The sequence below is a fragment of the Falco punctatus genome, assembly GCF_963210335.1.
Source record: "Falco punctatus genome assembly, chromosome: 9".
Taxonomy (NCBI): domain Eukaryota; kingdom Metazoa; phylum Chordata; class Aves; order Falconiformes; family Falconidae; genus Falco; species Falco punctatus.
Window position 1 is genome coordinate 2922097 of NC_137589.1, and position 25317 is coordinate 2947413.

The window sequence follows — 25317 nt, forward strand, 5'->3', positions numbered from 1 at the left end:
CTCCTGTAGTGACCTAGATCCATATCTCTGACCTGGCCAACGTGGACCCTTGTGCCTGCAGCGAGGATGCACCACCCGCACCCTGAGCTGCCAGTCAGGCAAGAGCAACTGCCACCGAGCCACAGGCACTCCCCGTGGCCAAGAACACAAACTGTCCCAGGAGAACAGCCCTCTGGTCTGAGCAAAGCATGACCCAGAATTTCCCAAAACACAAGACAGCAACGCAATCAATGTGACTTGGCGAACTATTGTTAGAGCTAAAGCAACAGGACTTGATGTTTAAACTAAACCACTCATCGCGAGAGGCGAGCAGAGGATCATGCTCACTTTGTACATCCCAGGGGCTCACAGAAAGCACCAGCCTCAAAACAGCACACCTTGAAGCTCACATCAGACACAAATCTTTGTAGCCTTTCTCCCTCTGCAGCTTCCACTTAGGAAACGTGTGTGGGTCGGTCTCTATATATACACGTATCCAATTTTCTTACAAAGAAGCATTAAAACTTTAACTACTACAAGTTACCCCAGAATATTTATCCTTCATGCAATCAAACAGTCTCCTCAGACTGGCAGGAGACACAGCAAAAGAGCAACCAAACCAAAGGTTGATTAAATAGATGGCCACGTGCTACTTGTGAAAACCTGCCCCTTCCAACCAGAAGCACTTCCCATAGACCAGCCAGACAATGCAGTAAATTAAATATGTTGTAAGAAACAATTACCAAACTAATGAAGCAAGTTATGCCAGATGTTGAACTTGCACCCCAGATAATTTCATGTAACATCTGTTTTGCGACTGGTGTCGTATCGTAGTAACAGTGTGCGGGAACATGCACGGAGATTCAAGGGTAACATCTGTTTTTGTATTAGTTGCTTGCTGAGCATTCATCAAAAGCCTGATACTTCAATTATTTATTTGCAAGTCATTGCTGTCTTGGGAACAGACAGCAGCTCTTCCAGCTCCCCTGCACTAAGAACTAAAGCAACAGCAGGGCCTGCGTTACACATATACGGTAGCATCTGTCACCAGTGGTCAGTATTTCTCTTCTCCTGTGACATTCACTAAAGTTAGCAGATATATTTACTTTATATAAATAAATTTATGGTATCACCAGCAGCAGCTTTAATTCGAAATAAGGCTTTGGGACATGAAATGAATCTGATTTTCTCATTCATTATTAAGTTCTAGGCCTGCTAATAAGCCATTTATCTCAAAAAAAAAATTAATTACCAATGCAAATTTCTAGAAAGAGTAAAGTTCTTTACAACCTAGAATCTGAAGAAATAAATAGAAGCTGCATTTACTATTAAAATAAAACTCGCCAGCCTCTGAGTTATTAGAGATGTAAAATCCAAGCCTACAGCATGTTTTTTGAAGGGAGCAATCAGAGCCTGCGTCGAGTCCCAGGGATGCGGGCACTCAAGCCTGTCTACAGAAACCGTGGCCAGCATCCCTGGGATGCCGAGTGCCTGCGTTCCCCCCACACCCCAAAGAGCCACTGCAGGAGGGCAGGTCACTGCCCTGGGCACAGCTTCAGCATCTCCACAAATGTGTTAACACATGCCCTTCTCCTGCACCGAGAAAATCAAATCCCTCCTGAATAAGCTACCTGCAACTTGTCACACATAACAGAGGATTAAGGTTCCTTGGCAGGGTGGAGAAGATTTTTCTTTGCTCAAGTCTGAAATTGAAGAATTAGTATCATAAAAGAGGAACAACAACAACAAAAATTAAACCCAAGAGGAAAACGCTGATCCAGGCTGAGAAAGCCACCAGATATAAAAACTATGTTAGTCATAAGCTCTCTAACGCCCTGTGCTCTGCAGCAGTTGGGGGAGGTCAAAAGCAGCAAGAACTCCTACCTCACCCCGTAATACTGTCTCTGACAGCAAAATACCGGTGCTAGATTGTGAGGGCAATTTGCCACTGAAACCATCACTGCAGGAATTCAGTGAATTTTCCATTATTTCAGCTCAGATCAGCACTGGACTGAGAAAACTTGAGAAAACCCAATAAAACAGCAGTGGGCTGAAGTAAGTCCTTGGAGCATCTACCCTTGGAGGGCAGGTTTACATCAGCTATTAGGGAAGAAATTGTTCCCCGTGAGGGCGGCGAGGCGCTGGCCCAGGCTGCCCAGAGCAGCTGTGGGTGCCCCATCCCTGGCAGTGCTCAAGGCCAGGCTGGATGGGGCTGGGAGCAGCCTGGGCTGGGGGGAGGGGGCCCTGCACAGGGCAGGGGGGTGGGACTGGGTGGGCTTTGAGGTCCCTTTCAGTCCAAACCATTCTAGGATTCTATAAAATGATACCAAATTGCAACAAAAGGGGTGAGGTTTTTCAGCTCTGTACAGGTAATCTAAAAACTATAGTTTAAGCACTGCACACTGGCAGCAATCTTCCTACAAAACGGATTTTAAAAGTTGTTGGTGTTTTTTATATAGAATTAACATAAGAAAAAGGAATGAGAACTTGGAAATTTTGTTGCAATGCCTGAAATAGTCATCCAATGCCTTTATTACTAGGGAAAAAAAAATATCTTCCCTTTTCTCTAGCTGACCCAGGATTACAGCATAACTTTTACAGGTATATAATTGTCACTAGGAAAGGACAGACCCCACACCCCCACCTCAAGTATACATGTACAGAGATTCCTCATGCAGCTTCGCCCAGGAGGGAAGGAAACAGCACTTGTTTTGCAGTCCCTGGGATCTCAAAACCTTCGTGTGTCGAAACTCTGCTCTTCTCACACAACGGCATTTCACTCACAGTACACACACGTACTCCCCAGCCTGTTTTCCTCCTCCCTGCTCTGTTGTATAAGTTGCATTAGCTTTGAAGAGAAGTCTTCACTCAATGGAGTATCTCGTTTGGTATGAGTTGGATTTACAAGCCCAGCTTAGCAGGTGACCAACCTGGGCTGTATTCAAACAAACAAATCACTCACCCTTTTCCCATAGTTTACAACATATTCCCAGTGCCCCGGAATTAAACATGCCACAAGTTTTGCTGTGTTATCTAATTGGCTTTAAAATATTCTTGAATTAACTAACAGACATAGGGAAGCATAGCTTTTTACCCTATTAGCCAAGTCTCCTTGCAATGGAACCAAGAAATAGGTAGCTGGGAGGAGGTGAAAAACTAAGAAAATAATAAGCAAGTCTTTGGGTCTAGAAACATCCTCCACTGTTACAGATCTTTTCCCCTGTACTTACTGGTTACTAAAGGATACAGGCACTCTTTACTATCAGCTGCGTGATACAGAGTGGAAACTTAAAAGAAAAAAAAATATTACATTAAGCTTAAAAAAAAAAAAGGATAAGAGCTTTGCACAAGTTTTTCTTCATGCCACTACTTGCACAGTTAAGCTTTAAAACTGAGCTGTAAGTCTGTATACACTATATAATGATGCTACGCATCCCCTTCAAAACATATCACAGCTGAACACCATTTCAGATAAATGATTCTGAAATCAAAGATACAAAGAGCTGGGACAAAATCTTCCAAGGAAGATTATGATCTCTGATGGCTGCGCTGATAACAGACATAGAGCTCCATGAACTATCGACAGCTACACCACTGGAGACGTCCTTGCCATGTACCTAAACCACCTCCCATTCATCATCATCTCACTTTTACAGCCCTACAAATTGATGGATTCATGTTAGTTCCTCGAGGCAATGACATTCATATTGCAAATCCAGGCTCCTGATAAGCTACAAAAGATGATTTGTCGCTCCTTCAAATTACAGCTGGAAGTACGGGCTCTTGTCCATGATTACCACCGCAGCCTACTTGGGTGTCTCTGTAGTGAAGGAAAAAGCAAAAGCATCTCTCATACAAGGCCACTCTGTTCCCTGTCCTAGTGACTGTGCGCCTCCTGTGAGAAACCTGACTGACCTTCAGCTTGAAGATGCTCTGATCAAACGATAAGAAACTGGGGAAAAGAACAGGGCGGGGAAACACAGAACAAAGTTAAAAAAACCCGATAAACACCACTGCCCCAAACAACAAGGCAGGTAACCATCTCCCTTGTTATTGGTGTTTGGGCTACGCTTTGGAACTGCACACAAACCAAATCTACACAGAAATACAATAAATAAGAACAGTAAAATGACCAATATACATGGCAAAAGTGAAACAGTCTGAGAAACATGTTAAAAAGTATCAAAAGGAGATTTGGAAAACAAGAACAAGTAACAGTGTTCTTTCAGTGTGGGTTTGTTGGTTTTTTTAGTCCTCTCCATTTCTCCTGTCTTGACTCTTCCCCCCCCAAGCAGCCCCTGCAATCCTCCTCAGCCTGCCGCTGATCCGCCTACCCAGCCGCTCTCCAGCTGCACCCTCTATGCCTCCAGCCTTGCAAAACATCTGTTTTCTCAGAAACAATCCTTTCAATTGTATGCATTTTTGTTATTCTGATACAGGAAATAGCTCAAAACAGAACTGAAAGTTTCCATTATTTTTTTGTTTTGTTTTGTTTCATTCACCACCAAGCACATGGCTGCTTTGGCTGAGTAATAGTTGTCATAATATTGGTCAGAAGCTACTAAAACGCTACAAGATTGCCTTTTTTCTATTTAAAAAAATCACTACATTGTTGTACTTATCTTGGTATCAAATATAAGACAGACATCCAGTTCTTTTTATGAATCCAAGGAGCTGCTGCAGCAATAGCTTGTTGAGCTATCTGACAGGGGTACACTGAACAAAATTCTTTAACTTCCATGTCTGAGTACCCTGCCGAGGAGACTGGTGTTGCACATCCACTCTTGGCAGACATAAAGGAATCCTGTTCAAAGACTAGGTTGGGGAAAAGAATAATTTACCTTGAGACTGTGATGGCATTTTCATTATTCTGCTAGCTGTAAATAAAAGCAGGATCATAACATCAAGGCAATGAAACACAACCAGAACCACATTTTACACTGAAGCTCTAAGCATATTTCAGGTGCTATCAAAAGACTAAATACTAACCCAAACTTATTTTCCTAATAATACAAAAAAAGCTGGTATAGACCAATGCTTTTGTGCTACTGTTCACAAGGAAGATACGCAAGATGTAACGGATCAATACGTATTGACTTACAGCACTTTAACCGCCTTTTAAAAATGTATTTTTTGGGAAAATAACCACCGAAAATATCCTGTGTTTCTGGTCTATGAGGCCATACATAGGGGTAACCATAAGCAAGGAATTCTTACAAAGAAAACCATTATTGGAGTTTAATGCTCATGCCACTTCCCTCCAGAGCATCCCGTTGCATTGGCAGAGGCACAAAGCCCCTAAGGAGCAGCAGCAAAGCACCCACTCCCCTTTTTCCACATGCACAGTGCCCTTTCCTAACATCCCTAGTCCAAGAAATCTAACCAGAAGTTTTTTTGTATGCATAAAGGATAATAATTTTCCCTACTTCCATTTCAAATCCACAGGTCTGTTACTTCTCTCACTGATTTAACAGTAATTTAAATGTAGGAAAGACAACAGAATCTGCCCTCAATTCTTCCACTAGAGCCACTGCTCTGCAGGGTGGGCTGGTGCCCCCTGCCCTGTGTGCCAGAGCTGGCACCAGCATGGCACCAGCACAGCACCAGCACTGCTACTCAAGCAGCAGCTGCCTCCAATCTTGTTTAAAAAGCACCTGCAGTATCTCCAGTATAACACACGCTCTCAAATGATGCTAACCCCCTGCCGTTACAGAGCACATATAGGTCGGCCACAGCAACAATTTTTTGAGCTTTTCATCTCAAATTTCCTAGAAATCATGGACTCTCCCAGATGCAAAAAGTCAGCCTGTAATAATGTCCCTGCCCAGTAGGAGCACCTACCTTAACTGAAGACTGGAAATCAGTTAATTGGAAAAATTATTTACACTTGCAACTAACTCAAATATACGGACAGACTCAGAATTCTAAGTCCATTTCCCTTTCTATAATTAAATTACTCCACAGCTGTGCACATCAGGCAGAAAACTTTAGGCTGAAGCCTTTATGCATCAGGAAGCATACAGAGAATTCTTCTTCCCTAACTTCTTCTGTCTAATGTTGGATGACTTCTACTTTTTTCTTCCGAATCAAAATAAAAATTTAATTACTGGAACATTACTAAACTCTTCCTCCCCTCCGCCCCACCCCACCCCCCACCCCCCCCCCGCCACTGGAAAACCAGTATCATCATCCAAGCATTTCAGCTGACAATGACAACAGCCTTAAGCTCTGATCTGCAAGAACTTAACCACTTAGTAATTAATCAGAAACACAGCTGAGTAGAAAAACACAAATAGTGTGCTATAATTATTATATTTTCAAAAATTAGGGTTATGACTCTTGGTATCTGTGAGCAGCTCTTGGTGTCTGCACGACAGAGTACAGCCCACATCCATCATTTCTTATGCAAGTCAACAGAAAGTTTTCCTTAAATAAGGGCTGACAGATGCATTATTTTTAATCCTTGAAGTGACATGACAAAACTTCCATCCCCAAGTATATACCTCTTCTCCATACACCTGCAGGATGACAGGATGCCTTGTGGCAGGTCAAAGTTTCTGCCTTACACAGACCTCTGCTCCTTTCCACTCAGTTTGCTCTTAAAGGGAAAAAAAAAAAAGTTACCCTCTCTCCAAGGTATCTCTCTCTCTCTTCATCCCTGATAACTGGAAAATTCTTCACAGGCAGTACAATTTGCTGACATTATTATTTAATTTTATTTTCTTACAGATATTTTATTAACAGCATCCTACAGCCACGCCCTGTATGAGGAATGGTTCTTCATGCTCAGGGGAGGAGTAGGCAATGACACAATCCCCAGCTGATATTCTTATTTCTTTCTGTATTGTAATTTTGCAGGAGAAACAAGGCCTTTGCAAAGGCATCCATCGTTGCTCTGCCCCTTGCCTTCCAGCCCCCCTGCCTCTCTGATGACCACTGCTTCTCCAAACCAGAAGCCAGCAGCGACCCCTGGGAAAGGTAGGGGAGCTCCTACCAGAGCGAGCGGCTGGCAGGCAGCAGTGAGTGAGTTGAAGTGGAAGAAAGATAAAATACACACGAGAAGGTACATTTGCAGCCTCTTTGGTGCCTTAAGGATGCCCCTTACAAATGTGAGAATGTCAGGAGGAAAAAAAACCTCACAAAAGTATCACTGTTCATAGCATACAAAATTACAGACAGCATCTCATGGCTAAAGAAAAACATGTTTCTGTACCTGCTGCTTCTGAGCCTTACAGAAATTTGAATTGTTACAGCCAGAAAATCATCTCCTCTGAAATAGCCATTCAAAAAAAAAAAAAAAAAAAATAATGAAAAGTAGGTAGTTCAGTCTGACACGGCGCACTTTAGATCTGTCCTATACCTTCATGCTAAGATCATATTACTGATACACAAACATCCAAACCAATGATAAACTGCAAGATTATTAAAGAAACTGTGTAACAAACAGAATAACGCAAGAAAAGTCCATGCAAATTTATTGGATCCTGTAAACTTAAAGATGCTCAAACCCCTACTGACTTAGAGGACTAAGACTGAGATCGCTTTTATTTAAAAACCTCCCTGTAATGGAATAGTTCTCAGATAAATACGTATTTAGGTCAATGATTCCCTGCCTTCTCCTAAACCTGTGCTACTTACCCAAAATACAGGAATCTGTCTGCAGTGGAGCTGCTGCATCTTTTGAGAAAATGTATCATTAGACCGGGCAACCAAGGGCACATTATTTATTTTGTTCTGATGACTTTGCTAAATAATTACATCAGGATTTTTCTTTCTTCAAAGCCACCTAAATATAAATAGCAACCTTCAATACAGAAATAGGTTTCCCGGTCAACTGTGATGTTTATTGTGAACTAATAATACTACAGCTTCTGTATGAAGATGGTTCTTGAAAACCTTAAGAAAAATAATCCACGTTACTCACTACTGCTTAAGGCAACACATTTGTGCTATGAATTCTGTGTTTGTGAGATCTGATTAAGTGCCAGAGACCTCACAGCTGTAGCAGTCCCACGGTACATTCCTTTAGCAAGGGCAGACTATCTTCTCATGAATATGCAAGATAACTGCACAACCTTCACGAGGCTTATATTGTCTGAACATCCAGCAAAGAGCACACTTCATCTCTTCTAGACCTGCTTCCCAAACGTTGATTGCTATGTTATCTCTCACTTTGGACTATCCAGTGTTTCAGCCTATCATGTTATGCTTCCATAAAGGACAAAATTGTGCCAAAGGGTGCAAACTCTCTGAAACACATGAATCTATCAACAAGAAAGCCAGGAAGAGCAATCATGAGCATTGACAGCAAAGCCAACCTATAGCACCTACAGACATTTCAACATTTACATTCACCTTTGTGTGACTGCCATCCTACAGCACCGCTGGACCACGCAATCCCAAGAGATGTCAAGAAAAGAAAAGGAGTTGGCTGGGGGGCATAGAAGGTTCGCCCTGCACAACAGCAGACCCTGCAGCTTATTAGCACTGACCACAGGTTTTACCTCCAACTCAAACACAAAGCAGCATGCTGCACAAATGTTCTGCTTGCCGGGTTTAAATATCACTGAAAAATGACAACCTGCTTTATTCAAAATGAGCAAAATCATTAAGCCACAATGAATATTTGCATACACATGGCCAAACTTTAAACAGTCTGCCTTTTTGCAAGAGCTCCTGTTTAAAAAAACAGGTTTAAAACGCTAACACACAACACGGGGCTAAGGCCAAGTATGCATAAATGTTGGTCAACCAAAGGACAGCTTTCAAAAATTAGATCCTAAAGTAGATTTAAATATGTGGTGGCATCCCTCCAGCTGCTTCCCTGCAGCACAAGCTCCTCCCAGGGGCAGGACTTGGTGTGTCTCCATGGAGGTTCACCATGTTCCTGCTGGTCCACATCCCTCTGGGTGGCAACATCGCTATCAGGTCTACCAGCCCCTCTCCCAGTTGGGTGCTGTTGGCAAACTGGGCAAGGGTGTGTCCTGCTCCATCATCCAGCCTCAGAATCACACAGCATTTTAGTAGGGTAGCAGAACAGCTCATAAAATTCATGTATAGCCTCCATGTCTACAAATTACTTCCACTGCTGCCTACACACTCAGTAGTCATATTCACCAACTTGGAAATTTGAGCAAGGGAGTGAGCTTTTCTTGCCCCAAAGACGAGGAGAGAATTATACAATGAAATATCATCACTATATTTAGAAAATAAGCTTTTTCCACTGCAGTTATAATTATGCGTCTGCCATAACATTTTGAGCTTCCTTGGAAGTATTACCGGCAGCAAAACACCCCAACATTTAAACATGCACAGCTGTATCAGAGTATAGCTTGAAAACCTTTCCCAGGAAAACCTGGCATAAGGATTCGGTGTCAGTCACTGCTCTCACCCCTGGGCTGTACCACCCCTGCATCCCTGACACTCCTCAATCTACACATTTCCTAACTCCCACCATTTACTATTCCTAGCCCCAGTAAATTCAGAGACTCTTTTTTTGTGTTTGCATTAAGAAAGAAAAAAAAAGTATGTTTCTCTCATCAGAGATGAGCAGAATGAAGATTGAAAGATGCTGGATGACATCCTTTGATGCGAGAGGTTTACACTTGACCTTCTGTTTTCCTTCCCAGATATTTATATCCTGTTGGCTCAGAAAACTGAACAGTAGAATACACATAATGACCTGCTAAAGCGAAGCTTAGATCCTTCTCCTAAAAGTGTATCTACGGCACTTGGTTCTAAATTTTTTTTCAACAGTAACTAGAGTGATAAATGACAAATCTTCAGTTTAGCTCTCTCGGCACTCGAGCCAGCTAAATAGATGACTCTAAGCAAAATTTATCACTTCAACAATTCCAAGATATTGCCTCAAAAGGCAAGGATTAGTATTTCAAATACGCAAACAAAATTAATCCCAGAAGAAATCGCAGACCCTTAACTAACAGCTGCACAATCTAATGCATCAGTGTTTTAAACTGCAATGTGCTTGACTCAGCTTTGCGATGACCCCTGGAAAAGGAGAACACTCACATGCCATTTCTGAAATGCATACATGGATCTGAAAGTACAGCTTTATGGCTCATGTATTCATCAACATGAAAACTACCTGGAAGACAATGAGTCTTTATATATAAATAACTGTCAAATAATACTTTCGTGATGCACGAATGCTCATTTCTAAGACATTTTCAGGATTTTTATTTTATACACCTATAATCTTTAATTCCTTTTAATCAACATGAAATACATTGTTTATCTGGAAGTACGACAATTTTGATTCAGTAGTAAGGCCACATCATATGTATGAGAAAAGCAAGGCACCAAATAAGGCTGAGGAAAAGGTAAAAGATTACGTTTTAAATGAGGACAAAAAATTTTGATACAGGCAGCATGTTGCTTTTCAAGGAAGGCAAATGTATGTGGCTATCTGCAGGTAGTCTGAACAGGAAAGACATTACTACTCATTATTACTACTCATTTGCACTGCAGAATAGCTCTGCAGCCCACGCTAAAGTCACAACTGGAGAGTAAACATAGGGTACAAAAATTATTTTCATTATGACCATATTTAAGTTACTTAATTACATTATTTTAATTGTGAATAACTTCAGGAAAACGGCAGCTGTGCAGAACTTTTGAATGCATCTGCTGGAATGCACTTAGATATACCCAAAAAATAGGGTTTCCCGATATGCAACACATACATCAACTTAGGGGAAAGACTATATCACATTGTGGAAAGCAGCCTAATAGCATATACTCCTGACAACGGCTGCAGTAAGCCTATAATACTTCCCTATTCCATTCTTGTTAACCAAAGGATTATGATCCATTCCCATCACTGTGTTCTTCTAACCACTTAAGCTAATAGAGCCAATACATATTTATTGAAATTCTTCATGCAAACCCAGCAAAGCTGTTCAAATTTAAGCCAAAAGCATTAGAATTACCTTTAAGTCTTCTTTGGGGCTGTTTTAGACATGTATTTTATATAGTCTCATCAGTAATGTGGTTATCTAGAATAATTCTGAGGACTCAACTGCAAATTCACAGAGCAATCTCAGAAATGTTCAAGATCACCAGAAATTGTTCCATTTTGATGTTAACTTGGGAACAGTTCTTTGAATAAAATATAACTTCAAACGCTCGACCAAAGCCTAACATCTACCACTACCGTACTTGTAAAGTGTCCTTGAAGACTTGCTTGTTCAAATGCAGTACAACCTAAGATTACAGTAATCATTAAATAATGTTGTTTTGGGGGTGGGGGGTGGGTGGGTGTGTTGGTTTTTTGTGTTGGTTTTTTTTTTTTTTTTAGAAGCATGGCCAGAGATTTTTCTCCATCTCTGAATGACACAGAACTGTATTGGACTACAAATGGGAATGCTGGGCAGGGTTCAACCGTAATGACTTTTGATTAAAAAAAATGAAAAGGTTTTGTTTACTTGGGTATTACTTGCCCAAGTAATATCCAAGGCTGTATCTCTGCAGCTAAGCATGAGTACAAATTATGTATCATTCAGTCTAATCACTGTTTTATGAAACTTGAGAACTCTCAAATCTGTGTTTTTAAATATTCTTTAATTGTCAGTATTTTAAGTGACTGTTTACTTTGCAATGAAGACAACTTAATCCCTGGTTCTTATATCACAGTGGCTACGATGGTTTTTTAAAAATAACAGGTTTGAATAATCAACATGATATATATCCAATACTTGTCCTATCTACACATTCAGAAAAAAACCCAATCATTCTACTTTCTCGGGAAGGAAACGGCATATGGAGCTGATCAATCCCACTGTCATTTTTTTTCCCCATGCATAAACAAACAGAGGAAAACCATCACAGGCTTCAAATGTTAATAATGGGAATAAAGGGGTAGAGGTCAGGTCTTTATCACCAGCTTCAACTTCTCCACCTTAGGAAAGGCAGATTTAACAGACCAAAATATTTTTCTTGAAAATAACCTAATGCTAAGATTACACTTATGAAAAAAAAGTGAGTATGTTTTTCTGAGTAATGATTGCTCGTTATCTTCTTGAATTCACAGTACATCTTGGAAACTCATTTTATACACTACAGTAGAAGTAGTACTTCCCAAATTATGCAGAAGGCTAAAAATATTTCAGCAAGTTCCCTCAAGGTCTAATGTTTCTAGACAAAAGCATAAATAAATTCACAGTATCCATAGCTATAATTTAAAAACAGTTCATATTTACTTCTAAATATCATAGGTGTGAGACACCACATCAAGTCTTCAAATTTGGTATAAAGGTACTTGTGGAAGGGTAAATATCCTGTATCTTAGATCTGAAGTCTGGTACCTCAATACTTTGGCAAGTTTCACCAGGCAACTCTGAGTGCCTTTAAGTACCTACAAATGTATGGATGTAGGCTTTTAAACTAAAACATACAAGTACCTTGTGTAAAGCCAGAAGATAAACCCAAGACTCCAACCATTCAGACCAGTGCATAGAAGTATTGGGAGATTCATGTATTTCCCCACACCAACGTCATGAGCTAGAACAAAAATCAACTCTTACCTGTTAAAACACCTACAGCCTTCATTTATAACAGACACACAGAAATCCAAGCAGAGTAGTGTCTTCAGATCTCACTCCAGTCTCCTATGCCTTCTCCATTTGCTGGCTGCAGGCTCTCATCTACTCTGCGTCTTTCTCCCCTCTCTCACCAACACAGATCAACAGTTAAAATGCAGGAGCCAGAAATAACATGAAAGGATCCCTAATCTTCACCTGAACTCATGTTTCAGAAGAAGCTGTCACTAACTGCGATTAGAGGAGGAAGAGAAGGAAGGAGGTCACCCAGCACAGCCCCGCTGCTGGCATGCACGGCACGGCACCCTGGCTGAAGGTGAGCTGATGGACAAATAACCACAGGGCAACAGTCCCCCACAGGCACAAGACTCACTCCTCTGCTCAAAGAAAAAAAATAAAATAAAATAATTTAAAAAAAAAAATAAAGCAGCACAGTCTAGCTTGCCAAGTGAACTTGACTTTCCATTGGAAATGGTAAGACATCTTGAAATTTTACATTTCACATTTATTGGTTAGGCTAAGCAGAAGCTATGTAAAATAAGTGTTATTAAAATGCCATATGTAATATCATATGGTATTTTCCTACACAGTTCAGTTTCTTAGCTAAAGAGGACATGAAATGGTAATTCTATGCAAAATAAGCTCTGACTCAACAGCACACTGCTCTTGTAATTATCAAACTCCCCATTTTTATTTACATGGTTCTGAGTTTTGTGAAACAGTTTAAATAATTTAGTAACTTCCTGATTAAAAAAATATCAAAACCCAAAGAAACCCCCCAAAACCCCAAACCCCAACAATTTCAGAGACTTATGCATAAAGAACTAGAGCAAACTGGTATCTTGAGGACTGGTAAAGGATTCCTATGTTAAAAACAGGGTTCTTGCATTCAGAAAATGACTGGATACATGGCTACTTCTTCAAATGTCTTAAAATAAACCCCAAAACCTAGACTTTAACATTCACTTACAGAATGAAGGTGTTCTGATTTTTTCATGGGGGCTACACTCATCCAATTGATGATAGTAACAGATTTTTTTTTATTTTTAATCTTGCACTTGGTAGCTTTATAAATGTAATCAATGCAGTATTTCTTCTAGATTGTTTGGCTTAATCCCATTTCTTTTTCTTGAAGCAATGGGACAGGCTTGCAAGTACTCTCCCCTGAGCGTTAGATAAATATCCATCACCATTTGGTTTTGTTGACAAGAAACTTTGAAACATGGATGTGCTAGCGCTGCAATCAGACACTGATTAATTCTTGGATGCAATAAAATTTGAAATCTTTTTTTGTTTTGGTTTGGTTTTTTTTCCAGAAGGGTCTCTTATTTTCGCTGGTTGCCATGGTGATGTTGCAGTATAGCTTCTATGGCTTTCTGTAGCTTCCCACCTGGTCACGGTACAAGCTGGGGAGAGGAGCCCTTTGGCTGCAGGCTGAAGCTCCCTCACACAGGCCTGTCCACTCCACGTCAAAGCGACCCACTGCCTTCTGCTGGGGCGGTGGGGGCAGGATGACAGAGCTACAGCCAGCTGGTGTTAGGGGTGCTGCCAGGAGCCAACACATGAAGTGGCAGGGGAAGTGCCGCCCAGCAGGAACCTCTGACCCTGCAGCTGGGCTAACTGGAGGGGTCTCTCCAGCAGCTTCCTGCAGACTCCAAGTGGGAAAACTTCCCCAAACTGCTAAAGAGATTCTTACCCTCTAGTTTCCTACCAACAAGTCAACATCTGCATCGCTCCTGTTGTTGTGCACAACTTGGACGTACTAAAATATTGACTTGAGAACATTCTCCATTTATTCCAGCCAAGTTACTGCTGAATCAGAACAAGAGATGCATTTATTCATACTAGTCACATCACATTAACCTCCACCCAGGCTTGCTTCCGACACACCCTGAGCAGCACGTTTTCTTCTTTCAGAAAAGGTAAGACTTTGGACCATGCCATTACTAAGGTCCCACATAGGACAACAGGCTGCAACTCATAAATTCAGGCAAAGGTGCAAAGTCCCATCACCCACAGTGTTTTACTCTGGGGAAACAGAACAAAATACCTCAGCTGGAAGGGACCTACCACGATTGTCTAGTTCACCTGCCACAGAGCTGGCTGCTATACTTGTCTTTGCTTCTGGAAGACTAAAGCAGAGGCTGGCACTCTCAAAACATGCTCTATCTATCCCCCATGAAAAAGAGATGAGCAGACCACGGTCTGATTTACTGACAGGTTTATCCACTCTTCAAAGGGAGTATCTGGTGAGAGCAGGAACTGCAGGTTACACATTACCACTGGGGCAAACCTCCACAGCATCCCGACAGAGGCTTGCTTCTACAGAGGAGAGGGCTGCACCCCTTCTGCAACAGCCCCCCGTCCCCGAGCACAAGGTCTGTCATTTCCTGAAGGAGCTAGTGCCGGGCAGAAGATGGATCTATGGGGGACAACAAATAATGAGGCTGCAATGGCCTCTTCTCATCCTGCAAGCACAACTGTGTTGAGATCTGTGGTCTGTATATACATACATATACACATCCAAATATTTACAAATTTTTAATTAAATATTTCCAATATTTACAAATCATTCCTCTTTTAGACTATTAAACTCCAAAATTAAAATAAAGTGCAAACTAGTTTACATCCTAGAGTCATACCTTTTGCAATAGAAAATATTTTATTAAATTAAGGAAAGTCAGAGTCAGTGCTAGCTTCTCCAACAATTCCTGATGCCAAACTTAAAATAATCGTGTGCCAAGACATACTTAGAGATTTACAAGTTCAAATATAACCCCACAAAACAAAAAGCCCCCAACAAGATGTGATTTTCATTTTGTTCTCTTCCTTTCACAATCATGAGAAATCACACACCACCAGTGGAGTCATCGGGAGAATATCTAATGATTTTAAACCTGATTATATATTCTTAATGAACTGGTTTGCATGTACACCACCTCGCAGCAACATGTCCCTTGTACCAATCTGCCACATAACAACAAACCAGGCTGTTTCACGTAATGCCCTTCAAATATAAACGTGAGGGGGCTTAACAGACCGAAAATAAAAATTAACAAAAAAAAAGCTGCCTCCTTTCCTTTTGCTGCTCACGGTTAAAGAAAAAGGAGGTCAAAGCAATTCAGCTGAAGCTGGTTAGAACTGTGTATGTAGGTTATCCTGCACATCCAGCACCGTCAGCATGGTGAGCAGATGCCCAGCTGGGCTACGGCATAAATCCCCCCTTACCTTGCTGAGCAAAGTGACTTCTGCACCTTAGAATGACAACTAAACAGCCTGCCTAGCAAACCTGGTAACACAGTAGTAATAGAAATAATTAAATGATAATATATAAACTTACTAAGTAAGTATACACTGATAATCATGGGGTATAACAAATGTTACTGGGAAAACACTAAAGCAGTTAAAGGAAAAGGAATCGTCAGCACTGAAACAAGAACGCCACTGCCGAGCCTGCCCGCAGACAAGGCTCTTGGGGCTGCTACACCCCCCCTTAACACACAGAGCCCAAAGAGCCACCGTGTTCGAAACGTTAAGGTTTTCATCTGCAAGCCAAGCTGACAGCAAACATATGTTCAAGTACTGCCAATCCAGACAGTGAAGCCTGGTTATCTTGTAATAACTGTATTTTCTTTTTTTTATTTTGTATTTCAGTTGTGCACAGATTGAGTTAGTCGGTGTCCACATCAAAGAACACCACATCCATAATACAGTTGCTTTTCTGAAGGACACAAATATTGTAGAAGATTATCGTCGTGAATAACCACCTGAAAAATAATTATTCCCCAATTTATAATATCAAGGTCTTTTCTGACCCCATAGACTAAAAGCAAATGAAAACGAAGGGTCTGCTTCCTCCAGACCTTGTTTACACCATTTCAACACACCACACACATCGTTCTGTGCGTGACATTCCCCTTTTCATCCCAACTGTGCCTGCCAGCTGTAAAGTTTGCTCAGATCTTGGACTGCAGTTGACCAAACGCAGTGACTGCTGCAGCTCGACACGGGAAACAGGGAGTTCCTGTTGCTGCCACTTTTTTGCTCCCTCCCAGTTCAAATTCAGCTCTGACTGATGGTTGCTCCCAATCATTTCTATTACAGTCAGTGTGGCTTTATTAACCAGTATAGTAACCTCAAACTATTTTGAGAAATTTTACATGGAGAAAAACAGCCAAGTTCTTTAAAAACAGAAAAGATCGTTGTACTGTGGATGAGCCATAGTCTTCAGCTAGGAAGAGCTCCAGCCCTGATACGTTGACCCCATCAAAGTCCAAACTCCCAAGACTTTCTGCTAAAATACTGAATTTCCTCTTCATCACCTTAACCTGTAGATTTAAGGAGTTACAAAAAGCTGTAGCATACAACTGCTTTTAGAATCAAACTCTTCTCATGAGCAGAGTTCACTGTAGCAATTTGCTCAGACCACCACCACCATAGCTTTTACCGCTGCCAACGTGATCATGTGAGCATAGCCTAGGCCACCAACAGAGGGAAAGGAAGAAGTTCAACCCAACCATCCCTCACATCTGTGGGTGCTCTCAGCAACCCCTGGATACTCCCCTCTACGCTCACATCAACATCCTCATCTCCAGGAAAGCACCACATCCCTGCCTCCAGTTAACAAGCCTCCTCAAGAATTAGCAGAACATCTTTCTGGAAACAAAACAGTTAACTAAGAGTTTTACAACCTTTATATACATTTTCACGGTATACTTCTTCACCATAATCCAACTGCATTTGGTTTAGCGCATTTAAGAGATACACAAGAACGCAGAACCACTTGGGAGACCCATAAAGCAGGCCGTTCTCGGATGAAAAGCTTGGCTGGGTGAGGGCAAGTGTTAAAAGTCATTTCAAAGCAATTCCATCGTTCCCTGGAAATTGCTCGGACTTTTGCTAGCTACCCAATTCAGTACAAAACCCAGCAGACTGCTGGAAGATGGAGACACATTTCCAGGTCTGCTGCTTCATGTTCTGCCCAGTGTTGCAGTTCAGACAGAACATAATTAATTAGAGAACATGTTCAGCTGCTTATCATGAGCAACGGTTCGTTATTTCAACTCAAACTCAGACCTGCTTAACACTTGCCTAGTAATCCTCGAAAAGTTGAGAAACATTACAGTTTTGTGATGGGAGTAAGTATTAGCCAGAATAATTCAAAGAGCTCAAAACCCTGCGTTTGCCCTCTATGCAAAAAAGAAGTGAAAAAAATCCCGTCTTCTCAGCACAGCGTGACCCTTCTGGAGAAAAGGGCTGCTGCATTTTCCCACCGGTGCCTGGAACAGAGAGAAGTGGAAGCTGATGACTAAAGGAACAACTAAAAATATCTGAAGTAGTCTGGATCTAGAGAGCTGCTTACCCTCACTGCAATTAGCAAATAGCATATTCAGTTTCACTGATGTTAATGTGTCCAGCATAGGTTCTTTCAGACCTCAATTAACTTCAAGAAGTACTTGTTTTCTGCAATTAACGACACTTCTTCCTTCCTTTTGCTATAGTTTCTCTTTTTGCCTGACCCTTAGCGCAGTAAATAACTGTCTTACTAGTTTCAAACGAGGTTTGAAGGGAGTAAGTGGGTGAAAGAAGAGAGAAAAATGCACTTCCAACTACAGGTAAACAAGACTAAGAGGAGGAGGACGGGAGCAGATGGATGCCAGCCAATTTCTGAGATACAGCTGTAACTGCATGTATTTAAGGAAAATCAGGAAGACCCACTGAAGGTAAAATCCAGTATAGAAAACTGGCCAACTCTGGTACCAGCAGAAAGACTGGTGGCTCCTCTGGGACCTCACCAGGTATGAACAGTACGTTGCATCAGATGTATAAAGTCAGTTTGCAGCTTGAGTTGGAAGAGAAATTACAGCCTGTACAAGAACTCCCCACGGCAGCATTAGCAGATGGAGCCAAAAGACTACAGTCTGCCATTGCTCATTCATGAATAAAGTCCTCTTAAGTACGTCTCAATTTTTTTCTTCCTTTTTTTTTTCGTTTTGGAAGGAGACAAAGAGTTTGGTAGGAGCTGGGCTTCAATCAAAAAATGGCAACATAGTGATTAATTAGCAGATAATTTCAAGCAGGAAATTTCAAGCAATAAAAGGTTGAAAGCATCACTCAGGGGGAAGGAAGAGGAACTGGCAGATATACCGTAACTGGGAAAATACAATGAGAAATAAATCAAGAGGCGATGAGGCTTCCTCCCCAAAGCACAAGTGACGATGACACTGAGGAAGGCAACCCTGCCTGGATACCCGTGCCTGCATCGTGCTGGGGCAGGAAACACTGATGCTCCCAACGCAGCCGTCAGCAGCGCAGCAGACCTCACTCTCGTAGTTGCTGTTTGTCCCATCCGCTACTAATACGCAATCCCCCCCTTTTTTTCCCCCTCAAATATCAACAACATTAATTAACAAAGAAGCATGCAAACATATGCTAATCTGAAGCAGTATCATTCAGGAATAGCAGTTTGGCAAGAGGCAGTGACTGATGGAAAATCCAGCTATTGATTTTCCTATAGGTTGCTGTCATCATTTCTGTTGCTGACAAATAAACAACCTAAAGAATATTTGCTTTCCAATGACATCTGGTGTCAACAACAGTATGCATTTACTGTCATACTTTCTCCAGAATAAATTGATATTTTATTATTTCATGTGTTTTAAAATCATCACTGGAATTCCTGATGGCATTACTGTTGATAAAATGTACATGTATCTCAAATCCCTGGCAAAGCACTTAACATCCACAGCCAGTCAGCATTCATATCCTTATCAATTCTTTTCAAGACATGGTATTAAAAAGAATTGTTACTCTTGAACATATTTACTAAGGAATAGAAGTATGATTAATAGTACAATAATAACACAATAAAATAGAAGTATACTCTTAGGAAATATTTAGCACAAGTAAATTTTGAGTGCTGCTCAGGGTATTTCAGCAGATTTAGTTATAGCTCCCAAACATAATTTTGCAAGGATTTCTCTTCCTTATTCTGCAAGTTGGATTTTTGCATAAAGGAATGTTTTCCTTTGAGGACTGGGATAAAAAAAGACCGAGTGTTTTCCCACCAGCCCTTGACAGCTGTCTCAAAGACACCATGTGCAGAAAATACAAAGGACAGTCCCATTTGGAAGCTCCTCAGAGTGAAATGCATAACAAAAGTTGTAGATTTGACCATTGTGTTTAGCAATGCTGGCCTATTCCATCCAAAAATATTTTTTTGGTGGAAAATACCCCTCAGTCAAATGTGGTTGTGTTACCATGAGAATAACTTTTTGGACTGAGACTGTATCCTGGACCTAAGATCAAAGAGAAATATATTTCTATTTTTGGAAGTAAAGAAGTAGGCTGACTTAAAAGAACAAAATCCAGCGTCTATACAGGACACTTCATTCCATATCTGCGAGCTTTGTTTTCACAACCACAACAGCAGACAACAGCAAGAGCACAGCCCCCAGCCCGGCACTGTCTGGCAGGCTCATGTCCTGCCCTTGCTCCCCTTCAGTGCCAAGCACCAGCAGCATCCGCTGAAGTAACGGGGTAGGAAAATTCCTCCTGTTATAAAACCAGCTGTTTTCTGAAAAGGCAGATACCCACCCCCACCCCCCCTCCCAAAAAAGGGACTTCTTTTCTCCCCCAGTGTTTTTTACGGCATCCTCTGAAAAAAAGGAAGCTGGCAAGAGCTCTGCAGCTGCCCGAGCCATCTGTTTCTGCTTACGGGAAACCTGCTGGTAGCCCAGACTCACATGGAGGATGCACAAACACACACTCCCCTGCACTTCAGACAAGCCTGGCATCGCGTTATTCACTTACATGATGTTTAGGTCACTTGTTTCACATTATACATTGAGGATAAAACACAAGCAGGGGTGTGTTTGCGGGGAGAATGCAAGGACAGGTGAAAAGCACATTTCACACTGCAGCAGAGGCATAAGCCAAGGCATCACGAGGTTCCCAGGAATGGCTCCGTCCCCCACCCAGGGATTACGGGGACACTGAGGGGTCCTGAGGTCCCAGACACAGTGTGTACATACATACTTTGATGCTTGCACAGTGCATGGCTGCTTTCAGGCTTTTACCAGGGAATATTACACAAAACATTTGTTATTCCAAAATTCACACACACACACCCATACTGCCACTTACCTGCAGAACAAGGGAGCACCTGCACATAGATACCGTATGCCTTGAGGGCCATTTCAGAAGATGAATTTTATTTTCATATGGAAAAGAATGTGACATTTTTACCAGAACTGCAGTTTTACAAGTATGAAGACAAGATTATTATGCATCACAGTATATTCCTATTACTTCTTCTGATGTACTAAAAATATGCTGCCAGTATGATATAGCTAATTAAACAGTAACTTCCTAATAAGACAACTATAAACCTTTCAGATGAGCTCAGATTGCCTTAGGCTACAGAAACATAAACACTTAATTTTAGTTTCTGTCAGACACAGAAAGACCCTAAAATTACTTATATGATGCTTTTAGCCCTAGAGGATATGAAACTAAACCAGTACACCCTACTTCCTTTTAATAACCCTTTCTGATGAAACAGGTTTAAAATAGCATCACTGAAATCACCAGTGTAATTTACAGATTCACAGGTACTATGATTTTTACTTCTTTTGTTTGTTTTGCATTTTCTGCTTATATTTTGAGTAATCAGTTACCGTTAAGTAACAGATTAATTTCTCCAAAACAAGGAATCTTTCAAAGCAGCGAACACTTAAAACACCCTCCTAGTTGTCTGTGTTTCCTGGTCCAGGGAACATTATCTTGGTTTCTATCCTGTGTACGTTCTGGACCCACAATCACTCAAACCACAAATACACACCCATTCATTTAAGCCCAAGCCATTGTACCAGCTTCATAGAGACAAGACGCACACATGTGTATTTTAGGGTAAGGAAAAAAAATAAAATATATATAGGCCCAAGAGACTAACGAAGGACACCCTTCACATTCTATTTCCATTCTTCCATATTTCTATTTCTCTTTTCACCCAAGTAATTGATATTTTGCTGTCCTCCCCCTAAAATTTTATTTTTTATTTAATACTCCTGGAGAGATTATTTCAGATCAATCAATGGACAACCTACTAAAAGTAATTTAAAATCGTTTTCAGTCTTCAATGTCTATCCACTAGTTGAATTACATTTCAAGCAAGACCTGCACATTAGACATGTTTCCCCTACTCCAGTCCTGTCTCCCATCCCTGCCAGTCCCTTGCTGCCCCCCTGCCCCTCCAGCCGTGTCCCTGGCAGATCTACCCCTGCATGACAACATAGGAGACACACAACATCCCCTGTATGTCCCCTCTGTGCTCCCAAAGATGACACACACCTAGAAATACAGCTACACTTCATTAAACTGCATTATACAAACATCATTTTTATTTTCCTGTTATTTACCTGCTTTCCAACTGATGCAGAGATGCCCAAGAACAAACGCCACTGGCCCATGGGATCCATTTTTTCGGATCAGTTGAACGCTGCTGTCTGCCAAACTTGTCTTTCAGAATATATCAGCCAAAATAAAAACGGTGAGCTTTTTTATAGCATAAATTAAGTCTGTTTGTATAGTCCCACCCTGGTGATGGAAACCCTGACTGCTGAATATTTTGCTTGCAGCTGTAGCATGTGATAAGTGCTCATCCCACAGATTCAATGGAATAACCTGAGAGACTCTGACCATGTTATAACATCAACATTTTCCTCCTGTGACTGGAAAAGTAAACGCTCAGGCTGATCCATGAGTGGCTGAAGCTTCAACAGAGTGAAGTCACTTTCCCCCCCCCCCCAACAGAGCAGCTACTGAGAACCTGGCCATATATTTCTATCCCAGGGAATAATAAGAGAAAATCTGTTTGTGGAAAAGGTGAACAAAATATTTAATATACAGTTCTCAGACTCATCACACCCTGCTTACAAATACTGAGGAAGGAGGGAAGGGGAAGTTACAGGAATATTTTTTTTCTGCATTTTCCCCCTCTTTCCTACAAGTGCACCGTTAGCATACTCCATGCCCTGGCATGGGAAAACCCAGCTTGGGAAACTGGGTCTCAACTTCTTTAAACCTGGTTAACAGCTGCCTTTGATGCACTACTCACATCACTCAGGTGCCCCTGCTCTCAAAAGTGGGCTCCTGAAACCTATTATGCATGAGATTAAATTCAAAATCCCATCCTCAGCTATTTCATTTTTTCATGTGTATGGGGAAACATCTCACAAGAAGGAAAACAAAATAGAAATTTTGTGCTTGAAAAAGAAGCACAAACCCAGGCTAGCAGTACCTTTGGAAAAAGTAACCAGGTTTTTATCTCCCAGTCAGGGTAATTTTTACCATATTCTGTTTTTGGAGTTCAGCAGGCTCTGGAGGACTGTCTTTTTCACAGGAATTTGAAAGAACCAAGAGTTGCACTCTGTGAGATGGCAAAGCTAATTTAGAGCCTATTATATGTTCCAAAAGCAAAGAAATCACTTTCTGGGAAGCCACACCAACTGCCAGTGCAACTCACACTCATCTTGAGTAGGGGGTAGGAAGAGGAGAGGTAAGAGTTCACTCATGCGCTCTGTAGGACTGTGCATTTCACATAAAAACAGTGAGGTCTTTTTCTTAGTCAAGATTACCAATTACTAATTGTCGAAAAATCAGAAAGGCAGCAGATAAACCTGAGTTAATGAAGCCTCAGAAAGACTCATAAATAACTTGAAGCCTCATTAGATTGAGGACCTGAACCAATTTTCTGGCGAGAAATCTTTCTGGCAGTTGCAAAACCAATAACGGGTAGCTCTGATTTTGCTAGATTCAAGTCAACCTCTTTCCATCAAGAGAAGAAATGAGGATAATTTGCTCTTATAGCTCTCCGAGTGCAGTATATGCCTGGCAGAACTGCTCACTCCTGCAGCGTGGTAAGGATTATCCCAGAGACCTCAACTGCAGCAGGCACTGCTGGGGTGCCAAGGGCTTCTCCCCAGCTCACACACTTTTCAACAGCATAAAATCCCAGTATATATATATCCTGTATCTGGCATACTGCAGTGACGGGGTGAAATGGAACCAAGCTACATTTACAAGCAGCTCTGCAGCCTGTGTCTGAAACATACCCATTCCTTTCCCATCACATCAGGCATTAGCTACAAAAGCCTGCCCTGCGGCATGCATATTTTGTGCTTAGGATTTGCTTTTCCAGCTGAAGTCATTAATGTACAATTTGTGCAAGTTAGCTGTCTCATAAAACTTATCTTAGCCTTATCAGAAATAGCACCAGAGCAGTTCTTAAAAGAAATTGTATCCTCAGTTTTTCTCTCTTCATACTCAAGTGTACTGCATACCTTTCCTAAAAGGCCACCAAAGAACCATAGCCATGTTACTGAAAAACAAATGAGACAAAATAATGGGATGTTAACTCATTTCCAAGCTTCAACCAGTTTTGCACCTACTTCAGTCTTAGATTTTTCGCCCGATCACGGAACAAAGCTACATAAAGATATGTAAAAAAAGAAAAAGAAAAAAAAGTTGCTGGAAAGTAGAACACCAAGTCTAATAATCAACAAAAATGATGGTAGCTAAACTTAGGTCAATATTAAGTTAATACCACTCAGCAAAAAAGCACTTCAAAACAAGAGCAAACCCCAACAATATAAAAAAATCAAAACACACTGACTTCCAAGAGACCTGCTGTCCACAGGTCAAGTAAAGCCTATGCAGGAAAGTGTATTTGTGAGAGAAGAGCAAATTAAGTCATAAACGTCGTATGACATGAACGCCCTCATGTCTGAATAGAAGCTTTCCAGCCGTCACCAAAACCACCAAAAAAGCTTTAAAACTGCACTAGAAGAGCCAAACTCCTTGTCTTTCTGCATCTTCTGCCCACTCAGACATCACCTTCTCTGCCCAGGTCAGCGAAAGAAGATGCAAATGTACAACAGAACACTAACACAGATGCGTTCCTGCTAACAGGAGGTCCAGCAGCAAAGCGCATGCTGTCTGTGCCAGGGGGCAGCGCTTAGGAGAACAACAGTGTCGAAGCAAAGAGAAAAAAAAACTTTCAGCAAAGCTACACAAAAACCTGAGATATACCTCAACATTTCTCTTATGGAAAAACCTTTAGTACTTTCATTCATCAACATCCTGGAGACTTTGTTCTTCCTCTCACACACAGAGGCACACAGCTTTGATTCTTTCACAGAACCCACTAAAGGCAGTAACTAAAAATAAAAAGCCAATCAGATCACCTTAAGTTGCTTCCTTAAAAAAAAAAAAAAAAAAAGAGAATCCTATTTCACAGCATGCTAATTAAGAGAACAGAACCAATGCCTTGATATCATGATTAAGAACAGTTCATTTTCAGCATTTTTCCTCAACAGCAGATCGATGCAATTATCTGGCAATTTGCTCACTGAATGACTTTCCAAGATGCCTTACTGTGATAAGACAATGCCTTCTTCAAAGTGCCTTTGAGCCAGTGAAAGATGAACCTGCAGGAAATATTTTCTAAGCAATGTACAATTTAATTCTTCAGTAATAAAGCAAAATATTTGCTTCATGAGTAATGACAAAACCCACTGAAGTTAGGTGGAACAGCAAGCCACTGGGTTTTTTCCTCATTTCACAAACAGTGATCACCAAGAAGAATGTTGTGATGGAGGGCACATCCAAAAGATCATTTTTGGAAAATATAAAACTGAAGTTCTTGACTTCATTGCATTTTAACCACGGGACACAGGTGAAGACTGGCTAGCAGGTGAATCACTCGTTCTGCCCTTTAGTC

The 25317-nt window shown here is 41.2% G+C and overlaps 1 protein-coding gene across 5 annotated transcripts in view; it reads right to left on the reverse strand.

Annotated features, from left to right (window-relative positions):
- PTPRE (protein tyrosine phosphatase receptor type E) overlaps positions 1 to 25317 on the reverse strand; it is a 108760-nt gene that overhangs the window by 55400 nt on the left and 28043 nt on the right. The window contains exon 1 of one of the 5 annotated variants that reach the window (XM_080401523.1): positions 24627 to 25140. The exons of 2 other annotated variants lie outside the window; for them this stretch is intronic. In XM_080401523.1, the coding sequence (XP_080257649.1) occupies positions 24627 to 24676 (50 nt within the window). In that variant the 5' untranslated portion in view covers positions 24677 to 25140. Of the gene's footprint in view, positions 1 to 4820; positions 4827 to 12521; positions 15765 to 24626; positions 25141 to 25317 lie in introns of those variants that run through there. 2 more of the 5 variants (XM_080401526.1, XM_080401527.1) reach the window with 2 other exon arrangements.